At 37.8% G+C, this 13,403-nt stretch overlaps 2 protein-coding genes across 3 annotated transcripts in view; both read right to left on the reverse strand.

Annotated features, from left to right (window-relative positions):
- Positions 1–304: 304 nt before the first annotated feature.
- LOC108674823 (small ubiquitin-related modifier) lies at positions 305–5,675 on the reverse strand. The gene is made up of 4 exons (XM_018162795.2): positions 5,585–5,675; positions 2,594–2,650; positions 1,673–1,822; positions 305–960 (listed from the first exon to the last, which is right to left on the reverse strand). The coding sequence occupies exons 1-4, from the start codon at positions 5,597–5,599 to the stop codon at positions 898–900; spliced, it is 285 nt and encodes a 94-aa protein (XP_018018284.1). The 5' UTR covers positions 5,600–5,675; the 3' UTR covers positions 305–897.
- Positions 5,676–8,504: 2,829 nt separating this feature from the next.
- LOC108674825 (glycerol-3-phosphate acyltransferase 1, mitochondrial) overlaps positions 8,505–13,403 on the reverse strand; it is a 35,903-nt gene continuing 31,004 nt past the window's right edge. For both annotated transcript variants that reach the window (XM_047881247.1, XM_018162797.1), the window contains 3 exons: positions 12,368–12,525; positions 11,798–12,108; positions 8,505–11,517 (listed from right to left, as the gene is read on the reverse strand). In XM_047881247.1, the coding sequence (XP_047737203.1) occupies positions 11,345–11,517; positions 11,798–12,108; positions 12,368–12,525 (642 nt within the window). In that variant the 3' untranslated portion in view covers positions 8,505–11,344. The remainder of the gene's footprint in view (positions 11,518–11,797; positions 12,109–12,367; positions 12,526–13,403) is intronic.

Consider the following 13,403-nt stretch of genomic DNA (forward strand, 5'->3'; position numbering starts at 1 on the left):
GTTGAGAAAAATTTTCGCCATAGAAAAAAATGCCTCGCTTAGTTGCTTCTGACAAAAAAATTGAAATGGTACGGGCATAGGCATAAAAAATTGTATTTATCGTTCATAACCCTCTATGAGAAGACAATCTCAATACAAGCAGAGGCACGGAAGCAGGCATAGTGTAATAGCGGGAACATTCGTAAGAATGGCGTCGATACTATGTATCAATATAATTGACCTTATTCTCAACTCATTAAGCTCCTTTCACTGTCATCAAGATGAGAGCAATTACGAGTATTTCGCTGGATAATCAGTAAACGAGTTGTTTTCAGAACTTTTATATAAAAGTGACGCAGTAGCATATTCATAGAAGTAAATTCTACAAATACAGTACATCGGACCAATGATACGCTAATTTTGGACTTCTTTTCAGACAACGAATCACACTGTAATTTATTTTTACATTTACAAGCCTAATAGTACGCAAGAACCTAATCTACAACAGAACGTAACCTTAAACGGCAAGCGACACGGAAATTACAGTAAACTCGTAGCAACGAAGCAGATACGAAAATTGTCTCAGATCACGAGATAATGCCCAAAGACTTCTACTAAATGAAAACAAAATCAAGACCAAGCTCATACTCGTTTTTTGATTTTAAAAATACATACGTACTGCTATAATTTGTCCGTTAATATTAAAATCAATTACCGATGACTAATAATACGCAATAAATGAAGTAGACATAGACCGAAGTCTACAGATTCCAGTCTTGGTGACGCGATGGCTCAAAATTGCGTACAAAGAGGAGCAACTGAGAGGAAGGAAATAAAGGGTTGATACGACAAAGATGGATGATGAAATACTCAATAATTCATTAAATTAAGGAATGGTGCAAGAACACGCTTGTGGTGTTAGTGGTTTCCGCCAAGCTGCTCTTGATAGACCTCTATGACGTCGTCGTTCTCCATTTCCAGCTGCAAATGGAAAAAAAATATTTTAGTTTCACTATAAAGTTTGCGTGGTTTTCTCGGTCCGACTTACACATCTACCACTAACCCCAGGGGTCTCTCGTAAAAAGGAGACCGGGGAACCACAACAACAACCACTAACGTTTCAAGAATAGAATTTGATCAATGTGCTGTAATAAACAAGATGACAACTGAGGTTATGAAACTAACGAATTTTTTACAAGCAAATTATATTCCATTCCCTAAACTCTCAAAAGAATGCGCGCTAACTTCGAGGCAACGATTGACAATACCTTGCTACACAACAATATCTTTCAGAAAAGCTCCCATGGCGACTTTTTTTGTCTAAACAAAAAACCGCTCTTTCACACGACCTACTGCTAAATGCACTATAATCAAGAGTGATTTGAAATGTTGGACCAAACTAGTGAAAGCTATTAGAGGGCATACACGAGAGGACATTAGGAAATATTTTTGTAAAGTTAAAATGAACGAATGGCAAGATGCAACTTCGCATATGTAGGTTGGTAAGTGGGTCAAACTTTTGACGATATGCTACTTTTAATCGAACAATTAATGAAAGTTTTAGTTTTGTTATCGCCCCATTTACTGAATTAAATTGGCGCTTTGATGTTGATAATTGACTGCTATCAAAATTTCCATCAATCAAATAATGAGATATGCCTTATTTACGGTGATTAATGCCACCCATACTCACCGCCTTAGGCGTTTCTTCGTCATTAATGCGGCGTCCATCAAAAAGAAATCGCAGCGACGCGACTGGCACGCCCACGCGCTCACTGTAGGACTTCTTCAATTTGCCCATCTGAGTTGTCATTTTCACGCGGAAGTGGATTTCATTGGAGTCCTGCAAAAATCATAACATTTGTTAATATTAACCATAACGTATTCTATTATAAGCTCTTTTGGACAGGGCCGTACGATCAAAATTAGTTTGTTCCGTAACTCCATCAGCCAATCACTGACGGCTGGCTTTTGAAGCTAAACCTACCCATCACAGACGAGGAATCGGGCATGAACTTGATCGAGTTTAAAAAGTACGGTCCCTGATGGTTAGGGTCATGATTGAGTCCATGACTGCAGCAATGTAAGCAGGGCTCCTAGCATTCTCCTAAGGAGTACTCATTTGGTAACAGTCATCACAAGTGTTTTAAAAAACATTAAGTCTACATGTTTAAAAAAATATTGTCGTTATCATGAAATTGTTTTCAAATTTCTGACCTTGATTAATGGCACAATCATGCACACGATTTTTAAAGGCTCAGTTATTCATATAAAACATGAATTTCTGATCATTTTCTCAGATTCTGACATAAAAATAAGTATAAATATATTCTTAAATTCATAAGCTCTATATTTTATAAAGTGATGAATACAAATGAAGAAAAGTTTCCGAAAAACTTTTTCAATTCTCAGATAATTAAATCTAATACCCATTAATTTCTTTCCATATCTAAAAAATTATTCAACATCAATGCATGTAAAATAGTAAACCAGACTTCAATGAGTAAAACAAGAATGGACATGGAGTATCATTACATTGATGAGAATATTAATTATATTCATTTGGATAAGTAGCAAAATACTTATAGAAAACAATTAATAGTGTTTAACATACCTGGCCCACAACTTTCAGCTTAATGTATTCATTTCCTTCGCCTTCAGGCTTGGAATCCTGTCAAAAGAAGAGTGGAATTAAACATCAATAACACAATGGGGTCTAACAATGTAAATTATTCTATTGTAGTTGGGTAAATTTCAATAATTTATAAAAAAAGTAAAATATCTTGATTTGCAAACAAGGCAATTGTATTATTTAAGTTTTTAACAATTATTCAATAAAAATATCCCTTTGGAGTTACATGATTCAAGAGCTGTGCATTTATAAAATCTTAAGATTTGAGTCCACTTTTAGAGGCATTTATTTGAACCATACTTTTCCAGGCTGTAAAAAGCTGTTTTTGAGCAGTAACCTTGTTGGCCATGCAACACACAAGTGTTGCATGGCCACTTGTTGTTAATTTTGACATAAAAATTGCAACAAAATTATCTCATCTGCAGTAAAGACTTTTACAATTTTTTTTTTTTAACAATTGCGTTTAACCCTTTCACGGGTAAGTTACCATATATGATCACTTGAAATTGCGTCACAAAAAGCCTCACCACGGCTTCCTGTTTGTTTTTGAGGCATCCTTATAATGCCTCAGTCAATCCCTAATTATCTGACCATCGTTCTATCTATAGCATAACCAGCTGCAAAGTCCACAAATTGAAATATGAGCATTTAAATGAAGGTTTTGACTCAGACAATGGAATTGATGCTCTTTCCACATTTTCTTCAAAAGGTGGAAGTATCAATATATATATTTATTTATTTTGGCAACTTGGTTAAATTTGATTAAATTAAATTTTTATGTTTCTACTTTTTCATTTGCTTAAACTGAATTTTAATTATAAAGAAAAATTTTCTGTACTGATTGCAGTTATTGAATTCTTCAAATGCAATTTAAACCTTCAATAGGCAAAATTTGCAAAAATTCATAAAAATAAATATATTGTATAATACTTCTTACTTTCTTGAAATGGTTTCTGAAATTTTAATTTCTGGATATTTCAATGCTTGCCCAGTGGTCAAGATGATACATGAACAGAGGCACATTTATTGGATTTAATATACTGAACCTATTTCCATATCTTGGGTTTTGGCCATGGACAGTCATTTACTAAGCACAAATTTATTTACAAAGTCCATGCATGTGTTACCGCAAATCTGTAACTTTACAATTAAACAGTTAAATGGCAACAATAACATTTGTCTTTACTGTAAGCTGAACATGTATTAGGCCTAATGCAGTCTGACTGTCTGACCACTCGGTAACTATGAACATTTAGGTTAACTTATTAGCATTACACTGATTACGTTCTGCAGGATATTTTGGTGGGAACGGTAAAGTAATGTGGATTGCAAAGTGCAAACCATGATTTTTTCAACCAAACAAAAATTTATGACATTCAAGCTGCAAGATTTAATACTTACTGAGATTATGTGATATTAGAGCCACAGTATTTCAGAAAAAATCTGACTTTTACAGCCCTGTATTACAGGATTGGAATTTTCCTACTTGTTTCTGAAATCTCACGGCTCCAACACAACAAATTTTCAATAGGGTAAATGCGGTATATTCCGACATCGTAGGTAATTCCGTCACCTCTCCAGCTTTTCCTTTATATTAAGCTTTGTTTAAGTTCCATGCGTTCATTGATGGTTGAAATGGTGACGTCATACATTTGCGTGTCGAAATACTGCAAAAACACTAGGTCTTGGCCATCTAGCAGGAAAATATTGAGATCCAAAATAAATTTGAAGCGCTGACGCAATACGACTCACCACGTGTCAAATGTTGCCACACAAAGTGACGGAATATAGGGATTTGGTAGGTTTCCATTCTAAAGGCTTTTTAATAAATATGGCAACATTTTGTGACGTTTCATCGTTGCTGACGCGTAGTGAAGTGTTTTGAGAGTCATGTGAAGGCATAGTGGCAAACCACAGCTTTTTTAGAATCAGTTCATTTTCAATTTCCTCATTTACCCAAGATTTAAACCAATTTCTTAAGTATGATGATGCTAGTATCCAGGATACTTTACTGGTCTACTTATAGGACTCAAAAATGAACTTGAGGGAGAGTCTAAAAAACTCTCTGCTTTGCCACTATGTGTGAAGGCAACAGAACTTACGTAACACATATGTTTTTTTTTATAGTTTTTCATTTCTTGATGCGTCCTTAATGTGTCGGAATATACCGCGTTTACCCTACATAGGAATCTCACGGCCCATTCATGCACTTTTGTTAACAATTGGATAGGAGGTAGATAATTCATCTGGCCAAAATCTCATGGTTCCAGAAATGGTGGGAAACCTCTAATCTCTAGCTTGTCCTGTACATTAACACAACAATTAGCAAGTTTGCTAAGAAACTTATTTTCAAATAAATTTATTCATAATATTTTTGACATTCACAAAGTTAATTTTGCCTTTAAATAGTATGTAGGCCTAACATCTTCAGAGCATGTAAATATTAACAATACCAATAGAAAAATAGGTAGCTGAAGTTGATCAATCATCTTCTCTGCAGCCGTGAACTTGTGAAGTAATAAACATGTTTTGAATATTGGCTGCAGATAGCACTCAGCATAGTGGCGAAACAAGGATTTCCTTAGAATTAGGTAGGTACCTATACGCTATAGTATAGTTCCTTCTTAATTTTTGCATCTACTAGGTACCTAAGATTTGAACCTAGATCTAATGTACCTATAATGCTGATAACTGGCATCCACGATAGGTACCTTTTTGATTTACCAGTTGGACTCTAAAATGAGCTCGGGGAAGAGTCTAAAAGAAGCCTCACTTTGCCAAATTCACACTGACTATGAATAGGTAGAAGGCAGAAGCCATCAATATCGCACGACCGGTGCAATGAAACTATGCAGCGTCAGCCGATTCAAAAGTTTAAAATGAAGACAGCCGAAGATTATCACAACACATCTAATAAATTTTCGTTCATTTAAACGAACATTGTTTACGATGCATAAGATTTGAGGTACTTACAGCGTTATCACCCATTCTTGGAAACAGGAAACGAGCACAAATTACACAACCGTAACCTCTAACAGCACGCACACGTCTGAGTGTTGCCAACACAGGTGCTGAAAAAGTCAACAGTCAATCTCTATACGCGGGAAAATTCATCAAAACGAAAAGCACAATTGCTAGAGCTCCAGCTTAAAATTTTTAAGCTGGCACTTGTGAAGAAATATAATTAAAAAGCAAAATCATGTAAAGCAGGAAATTGTTTCGGGTATTTTAGTGGAAATTTTGAACCGAGACTCAGAGGCTTTTTTTTACTTACGTCATATTATGTTTAGACAAAATTTTATGAAAGGACAAGTAGAAAGTAGATCAAGTCGAAGAGAGAAATTCGATTGTTATATCAATTGCTAAGACGCGCGAACCACACTCCTTTTTTCACAGACCATCACCGCGGCCGCGAGTCCAGCCGTAAAATTGTCCGAGACGTCTTCTCTCGGCCCTCTCTTGATAATGGAGAGTCTGATAACGGCCTATTTTGACATGGGTCTCCGCCAAAGATGCTGACTTTCTTTCCAATGCAAATGAGCTTTTAACGTGCTCACATCTATACTCATTACGTAAACTTTGGTTATGAGTTATTACTGTGTCCTAAGGCCGATCGCTTATTACTCTGGAGTTTGGATATTTATTGACTAAATGCATTTCAGGTCGCCATGGCCAAATTTTCACTCGGCTTTGATACTGTCATGTGAGGACGATAAAGCTTCTCTCGTATGTGCTTGTTGCAGTCTCGACTCTCGAGCACGACATTCCAAGCTTTCGCATTGAGCTATGATCGAATTCGCATCTCTCTGCCCCTCAATCTTGGAACTCTAAACTGTAACCACTGTGCCACGCTGTCCTTATAATAGCGATGTCAGCGTTAATTAGGCCGTAGGCCTGTTGCCGATTCTTAACTTCGCAGAGCATTCGCATCCTATTGTGATTTCGAACAAGCAACTCACTGCTCTAATCTTGCTCTTCTTTACCGCCCGGGCCTCCTCGCAGATTCTGCTCACTCGTGGAGACGCATTCGCAACGATGGCACAACACGATCGTGACGGGTGACTTCTGCTGCCTGTGCATCGCGAAATTTAAAAGAGCAGGAAAAACTGAAATCCAAATTCTTCAAGCGAATTATATTGCATTCTGGTGGAATTTTTTATTTAGATCATTTATAATGAAATGAATACATAAACGATTTTTTATACAACTATCATTAAAATCCTGATTTCAAGGCAATAATAGTATTTCTGTCTTTGAAGTCGGCTCGAAGTTAACAGGTTATGAAATAGTACACGAAGAAGAGGTTCTCAAGCGCCTGGTAGCTCTAAATCACAAGTCATGGGGACCAGACGGCTTCCATCCCAGATTACTCAAAGAATTAGCAACCGTTCTGGCCGACCCATTGACAGTATTCTTTCAAAAAACTTTCAACGAATGAACTTTGTCCTCCGACTGGAAAGAAGCTCAAGTTACACCATTGTTGATTCCGCCACAGAGGTGTTGATTCCGCCACCACACCTCTGTGTTTCCCTCGCCAGCTGCAGCTCAGCTGTTTTTCCAGCCTTAATTTTCGAGGGAACTTTACTATACTCAACTCAACTCAGTCGTATGTTTCTCCGTCCTTTTTCTGTATTTTTCTCCGTTCAAGAGATCTAGTTCGTGCATTTAATAATGGCTGGATGGAAGTCTAGTAGCTTCTTCAAACTATCGCCAGTCATGAAAAGATCCGGTCAAATGACACGAGTTTAGATCTATGAACAAGGCACGAAATGGAAAAGAATCGGCGACAGGCCACATCAGGCCTACTCTTCAGAGCCGACATCACTATGTTATGTTATGTTATGTTATTGTTCAAAAAATATAACTCAGTCCTCACTGCAGTGAGTGACAGAGAGCGCATTTTCTCGTCGACGAAAACTTGAGGTCACGGACAGACGGACGGACAGACAGAGACAGACGGACATGGCGAGCACAATAGTGCATTTATTCCATAAATGAGAAAATGCGCTAAAAAGGTGACATAAGCAGCCCCGGCAACTATCGCCCTGTCAGTCTGACAAGTGTTGTTTGTAAGCTAATTGAATCTGTTGTGAGGGATAGGTTTATCGATCACTTAACTGCTCACCATCTCATATCAGATTGTCAACATGGTTTTATTGCCGGTAGATCCTGCACCACTAACTTATTATCTACGTTGAACGATTGGACTCGCCTCCTGGACGAAAGGGAGCCAGTGGATGCATTTTGCCAAAGCATATGACAGTGTTCCGCATGAGCGGCTGTTGCGTAAAATGAAGTCTTTGGGAATTGAGGGAAACGTACTCCAATGGATCAGAGACTTTATAGTAGGTAGGCGACAACGTGTCAGTATTAACGGAACCGTGTCAGACTGGGCATCAGTGCGCAGTGGCGTGCCACAAGGAGGCGTTCATTTGCCTATTTTGTTCGTTGCTTTTATAAACGATCTGCCAGAAGCAGTGTCCAGCGTGTGCTCCATGTATGCCGACGACACAAAAGTTTATAATACAGTGAAGAATACGTCGCAAAAAGTACAGTTACAAGGTGATCTTGACAGGCTGGTTGACTGGGCTGATAAGTGGAAGCTGCGTTTTAACGCTGACAAATGTAAAGTAATCCACCTTGGCAAGAATAATGAACAGCAAGATTACAGTATGAGCTCATCCGGTTTCACAACAGTTTTCGAGTCCACCATCCCCGTCTGGTGATTAAAAAATATTTTAAGGTGAAAATTTATATCGCAACACAATATAGAATGCAAGACCCAGATATATTTTCTGGCAGGAAACTCTTGATTAGCAGACGGGCGGTCGCAGACATGTCTAAAAAATCTCAAAAAAGAAAAAAAAAAACAGAAAGGAAATGATAACACCAGTTTATGCATTTCATTTAGTTTTAATCGTTTCCTAGAAAGAAACTGATCGCACGAAATCTTGCAATGGCTATCCTATGACAGTAGCAGTAAACACTCACAATCCTCTTATTTACAAATGCAAACATAGAAGCTAGCTCCTTAGCTCCTCAAATACTTGTCAAGAATACAGTCTAGTGAGAGAATTCTGGAAGGCCAAAACAACGCCACTTAGACGATAGAGGAATTAATGTACATCAATAACATTCCAACGAAAATTGGCTGAAATCTTTATAAGCTTTACTAACAATGCCTATATCCATGCGTAAATATATTTCAGCATTTTTTCGAGGATATTCATCAACATCAAGTTTAAGCATAAGATCCAAGGGTCGCACGGGGCCATTAGATCGCATTGCAACGTTTATCAATTAGCTGAAATAATGTTCAAGAGGCGGTATGGTGGCGAGCTGATGATTCCTCCTAACCTAAAGCTGCATAAAATGCACAAGTGAGCAATCAAGAAAATGTGTCGAGTTCCAAAAATAAGCAAGAGCGGAAGCCTACAATCGTTTACGATTTTCACTGAAAAAATACACAAAAGGTTGTTTAAATCAACACTGTCTAACAGCATAGTGAAACTGAAACGAATATTAAACTTTCTAAAAACTTCACAGGAAGTCAGTTTGATCACGAGAGTTGATAAATGAACAGCACAAAACGAATATTAATAGAACAAACTGTAAAATAGAAGTTACAATGAAGTATAAAGTGGACTCGTTAAATTGTGGATAAATACAAAATTATGAAATATGAACACGGCCATTCGTTTAATAAACAAAAAAAAAAAATAAAGTAATGGCTAAGTAATATCAGCTGTTGACAAAGCTGCGTTCACAGCCAAGTCGCAAGCAGCCAAAGAAATACTGCGAGTTGAAATGCAAATACTAGCATGGGAAATTGAGCTGGCTAGATACGAGTCGAGTCATAAATTCCACCTGCCATCAGTAGAGATTCTTGGCAAAGTTCTCCATCTTGCTTGAGGAAAAGCTTGTAAGAAAAGACATCTTGAAAACTGAGGCAACATTCGAAAATCCATCTCACGAGTCGTAAATTTCATGTCATACTCGTACTTCCACATCATTGGCAATCATAGTAAACGTGAGATAGAATTCTAGTGTTAGGAAAAACTGTACTTTAAAAAAACGCTTAGATATTCATGAACGATGGTTGTAATGAACGACATAGTCCTGGAATGGTGCAGCGGAATCTAGAAACTGAAGAAGGGATCAACGCAGCTGACTGACAAAACGTCAGTCTAGAACATGAAGATTGCTCGAGTGATTGCTGTCAAAAAAAAAAAAAAAACTCCAGACCTGATATTTTTGACAAATATTCAATCCAGATTTAACGCTATAGTTGTTCCTTGCGTTCCAAGGAGAACCATTTGTCAAAAATGATAAATAACAGTTATCTTTATATTAACCTCAATATTAACAGCATAACGAAAGGACGAATGCACTCGAGCGTAGACACAACGATTATGTACGGGACCAGATAAGTTGTAACAACTTAATCGTCACTTGAAAGACTTGTGAAAGCGACCAGCAGAAAAAACTAATATTTACAAAAGTAAAAGAAAACAGGGAAGATTTGATGAAAGTATTTTGATTGCAATACCCATAGCAGCCGCTAGTTGGGGAAAAAAATATCTATGAACTATGCAGACTCTATCCACCTTCGTAAAGCTTCCAACAAGTAATGGCGATTAGCCGAACAACACCAGATCGCCTCTTTCAGCACGCTGAAAGAGTAGGCTAGCACAACAAAAAAAGTCGTTTGGTTTGTAAATCTTACAAGGATATTCCGCGTACATCTTTCCTTTAGTTACACCACATTCCCAAGTATCCTTTTTGCGAAAGAACCATCACAATGACTTCCCTGTTGAATTTACCTAACCAGGAGTATCATTAAGTTAAGCAAATGTAAAGGCTGAAGTGGATATTCTACAATGTTGATAGAAATTACATGAGGTGCTTGTACATGATTCAACATGACATCAATGTTACAACATGACATCAAGTCTATGAGGTGCCCTATTGCTGCATCACAAATCAATATACATAATGTTTCAGGGACAAGTCTCGCCGCAATACTCACTCACTTGAATCAATCCATAATTTCATAGTGTGAAAGAACCAAGACAAATTAAGCGATGCCCAAACTGTTTTTGAAATGAATGTTCTTCAGAAAATGAGCCTCCACGTCATGTCCAGAGAGTCGACAACAACACCAGGACACAGCTATGCTACACTTCGACTGTAATTGTCCAGCATAGACATTGCATGCTGGAACGTTACATGCGCAAGCTATCGTGAGCTTCAGTCATCACAATAAAGCTATCGTGAGCCTCAGTCATCGCAAGCTATCGTGAGCCTCAAATGCATCACTGTGATGAACGTCCAGTTTAAGAAAATTAAGACTGGCTGGAAATGCGAACACGTGGCACAACATAATGTTGGTTAGGATAGGTGTATTTGCAAGAAAGGTGGCAACATTAATTAAGTCACGGCGTACAGACGGGAGCAACGTCATACAGATATCCGTGAATTTATTTTTATTGTTTGTCGGCGCAGGTTTCTGTGCTGCAAATACAATACTACCCCCATCGTCAAAAATATAAAAAACGCCCGAGAAAATAATAATTACTTAAGACTAACAGAAATAGTAGTCAAACTGCAGCTCGGCAACTGAATGGGTAATTTTCAAAAAACTGAAAAAGTCCTTTCCTATTTAATTATCGCTGGTATAATATTTGAAGCGCGAAGCCTGGTCTCGATGCAGATAGATGAACATTAGCGGGTTTAGACCCTGAAGGCGGCAAGGGAGTCGTGTAGAACCACGAGAGCCTCCAAGGAATTATACGGCGTGGTAAGGTTGATAAGTTTGTCGCCATCTTGTTGACTAGACTGCAGCACTTGCTCACTCTCCAGCATCTTGATGCAGTTTTTGATAGGGTCCGCGGCAATGCATTCACCTGCAATCAAAATGAACATAGGATAAGACGCTCTTAGATGTTGCTAATTAACAGAGTTAGACTTTTTGCGAGATTACTTTGTACCTTACCAAAAAATAAAGTACAGATTTACTAATACGAATTTTATCCATAGGCATCGTGATGGAATTCTGTTAAAGCATTCATAACTTAACAGTGAAACGAGTGTCAGCCACCAGAGAGGCACACTGAGTTAAACACCCTCTACCATCTTTGACTGATTATGGACATAAGTTCATAGAGCTTCTATTTTAGTTCTCACCAAATTTGATCGATTCATCAGCAAGTCTTTCTCGGACCAAGAGCTGGGTTTTAGCAACCAGTTCCTTTTCAGGGATTTTAGTTCCGACGATGGCCTGCAGAGTTTCCACGGTGCTGCAGTAAGCGTCTAGCAGAGGCGTGAGCATGTTGGAGAAGGTGGTGAGGCAGCTCAGAGTGGCCGTGGTGGGCAAGACGTTATACACGACCGTGTACAACATATTATTCTCGTTGCCCACCACGTCACATGGCTCGTTGGTAACTTGCCAGCTATCAAAGTCATCTTGGTGAGCGCTAGCCCCATGGTATCGCCGACTGCGTAGTAAACATATTTAAAATCAACGAGAATTAAAAAAATATGAGATATATATAATGATAAAAACACTACTTTTGATTACGATTCTGCTGATGAAAAAAAAAGACTCATACTAAAAAGTTCGAGGACGATAAAACCATGAAGCGGAGAATAAATGAACGTCATTATAAAATGAACTAAATGCTAGCAATGTGTTTCTTTAGGCATCTTCAATGTAACTCTGAAGAACACATACGCATGATCACAGACTGCACCAACCTGAGGCTCCTGCTAAGACTTTTGTTCTCGGAGAGGAAGCCAATAACGCAGAGTCTGTCGACAGCGTCCAGAAGGCGCGTCGACAGATTGCCGCAGGGAGCGTAGAGCACAAACTCGTGTGCGAACACCTCGCACAGCCGCAGCGACCGTTTCATCAACTGAATAATACATGCTCGCTTGTAACGTTTTCTCATTTTTTTTTTGTTGTTGTACTCACTTTTAAAATTATCATGTTCCCTCAATACCTAAAATGCCATCAAAATTTTTATTGTACCAGACGTCGTGATAATATCTTTGTAGAATAATAATAATAAGTGCTAGATATGTACTGAGATAAATGTGGTCTGATCTCATCAAGCAATCATCAAGCAAGCCGTCAACGAACATGAAGATGTCGATGATGTTAATAACGGTATTTTTTGACGAAGCTGTGTAGTTATGAAAGAAAAATATATTTTTGAACGATTTGAATTATTAATTTGGACTTCATTTTGCTTTTGTCATTTTTTTTTTGTTCTATAAATAAACATTAAAAATAAAATACTTAAAAAAAAAACTTTAAAAAACCCTGTTTTTCTTGTGGACTAAAAAGTAGAAAATAAATTATGGCTCGCCCCAAAAAACGTGTGTCGGGCAGATTTATGATTAAAGCGAAAAGCACACAACACACGAATTTTGGAAATTTGATGGTGAACGTACAGCCCTCCCCACGTTTTTTGGGACGAGCCATAATTTATTTTCTACTTTTTAGTCCACAAGAAAAACATGTTTTTTTAAGTTTTTTTAAGTATTTTATTTTCTCCTTTTTAGTCCGTTGCTACACATGAAAAACGTTGTTGCGAGCCAATTTACTTGACTTGTACGTATCGATGATACGCAGCGTCAGCGCCTGCTCGTCTATAACGTCAGCGTCCGCACGTCATACTATATATTTACTATATATATACTTTACTCAATTAAGTTTTTATGATTGTATCTAAAATTGTTAGGCGAAAATAGCCTGCATGCCGAATTTCAGATCTCAAGAGCAATCAGA

The sequence above is a fragment of the Hyalella azteca genome, unplaced genomic scaffold (genome assembly GCF_000764305.2).
Source record: "Hyalella azteca isolate HAZT.00-mixed unplaced genomic scaffold, Hazt_2.0.2 contig7416, whole genome shotgun sequence".
In the NCBI taxonomy this organism is placed as follows: Eukaryota; Metazoa; Arthropoda; class Malacostraca; order Amphipoda; family Hyalellidae; genus Hyalella; species Hyalella azteca.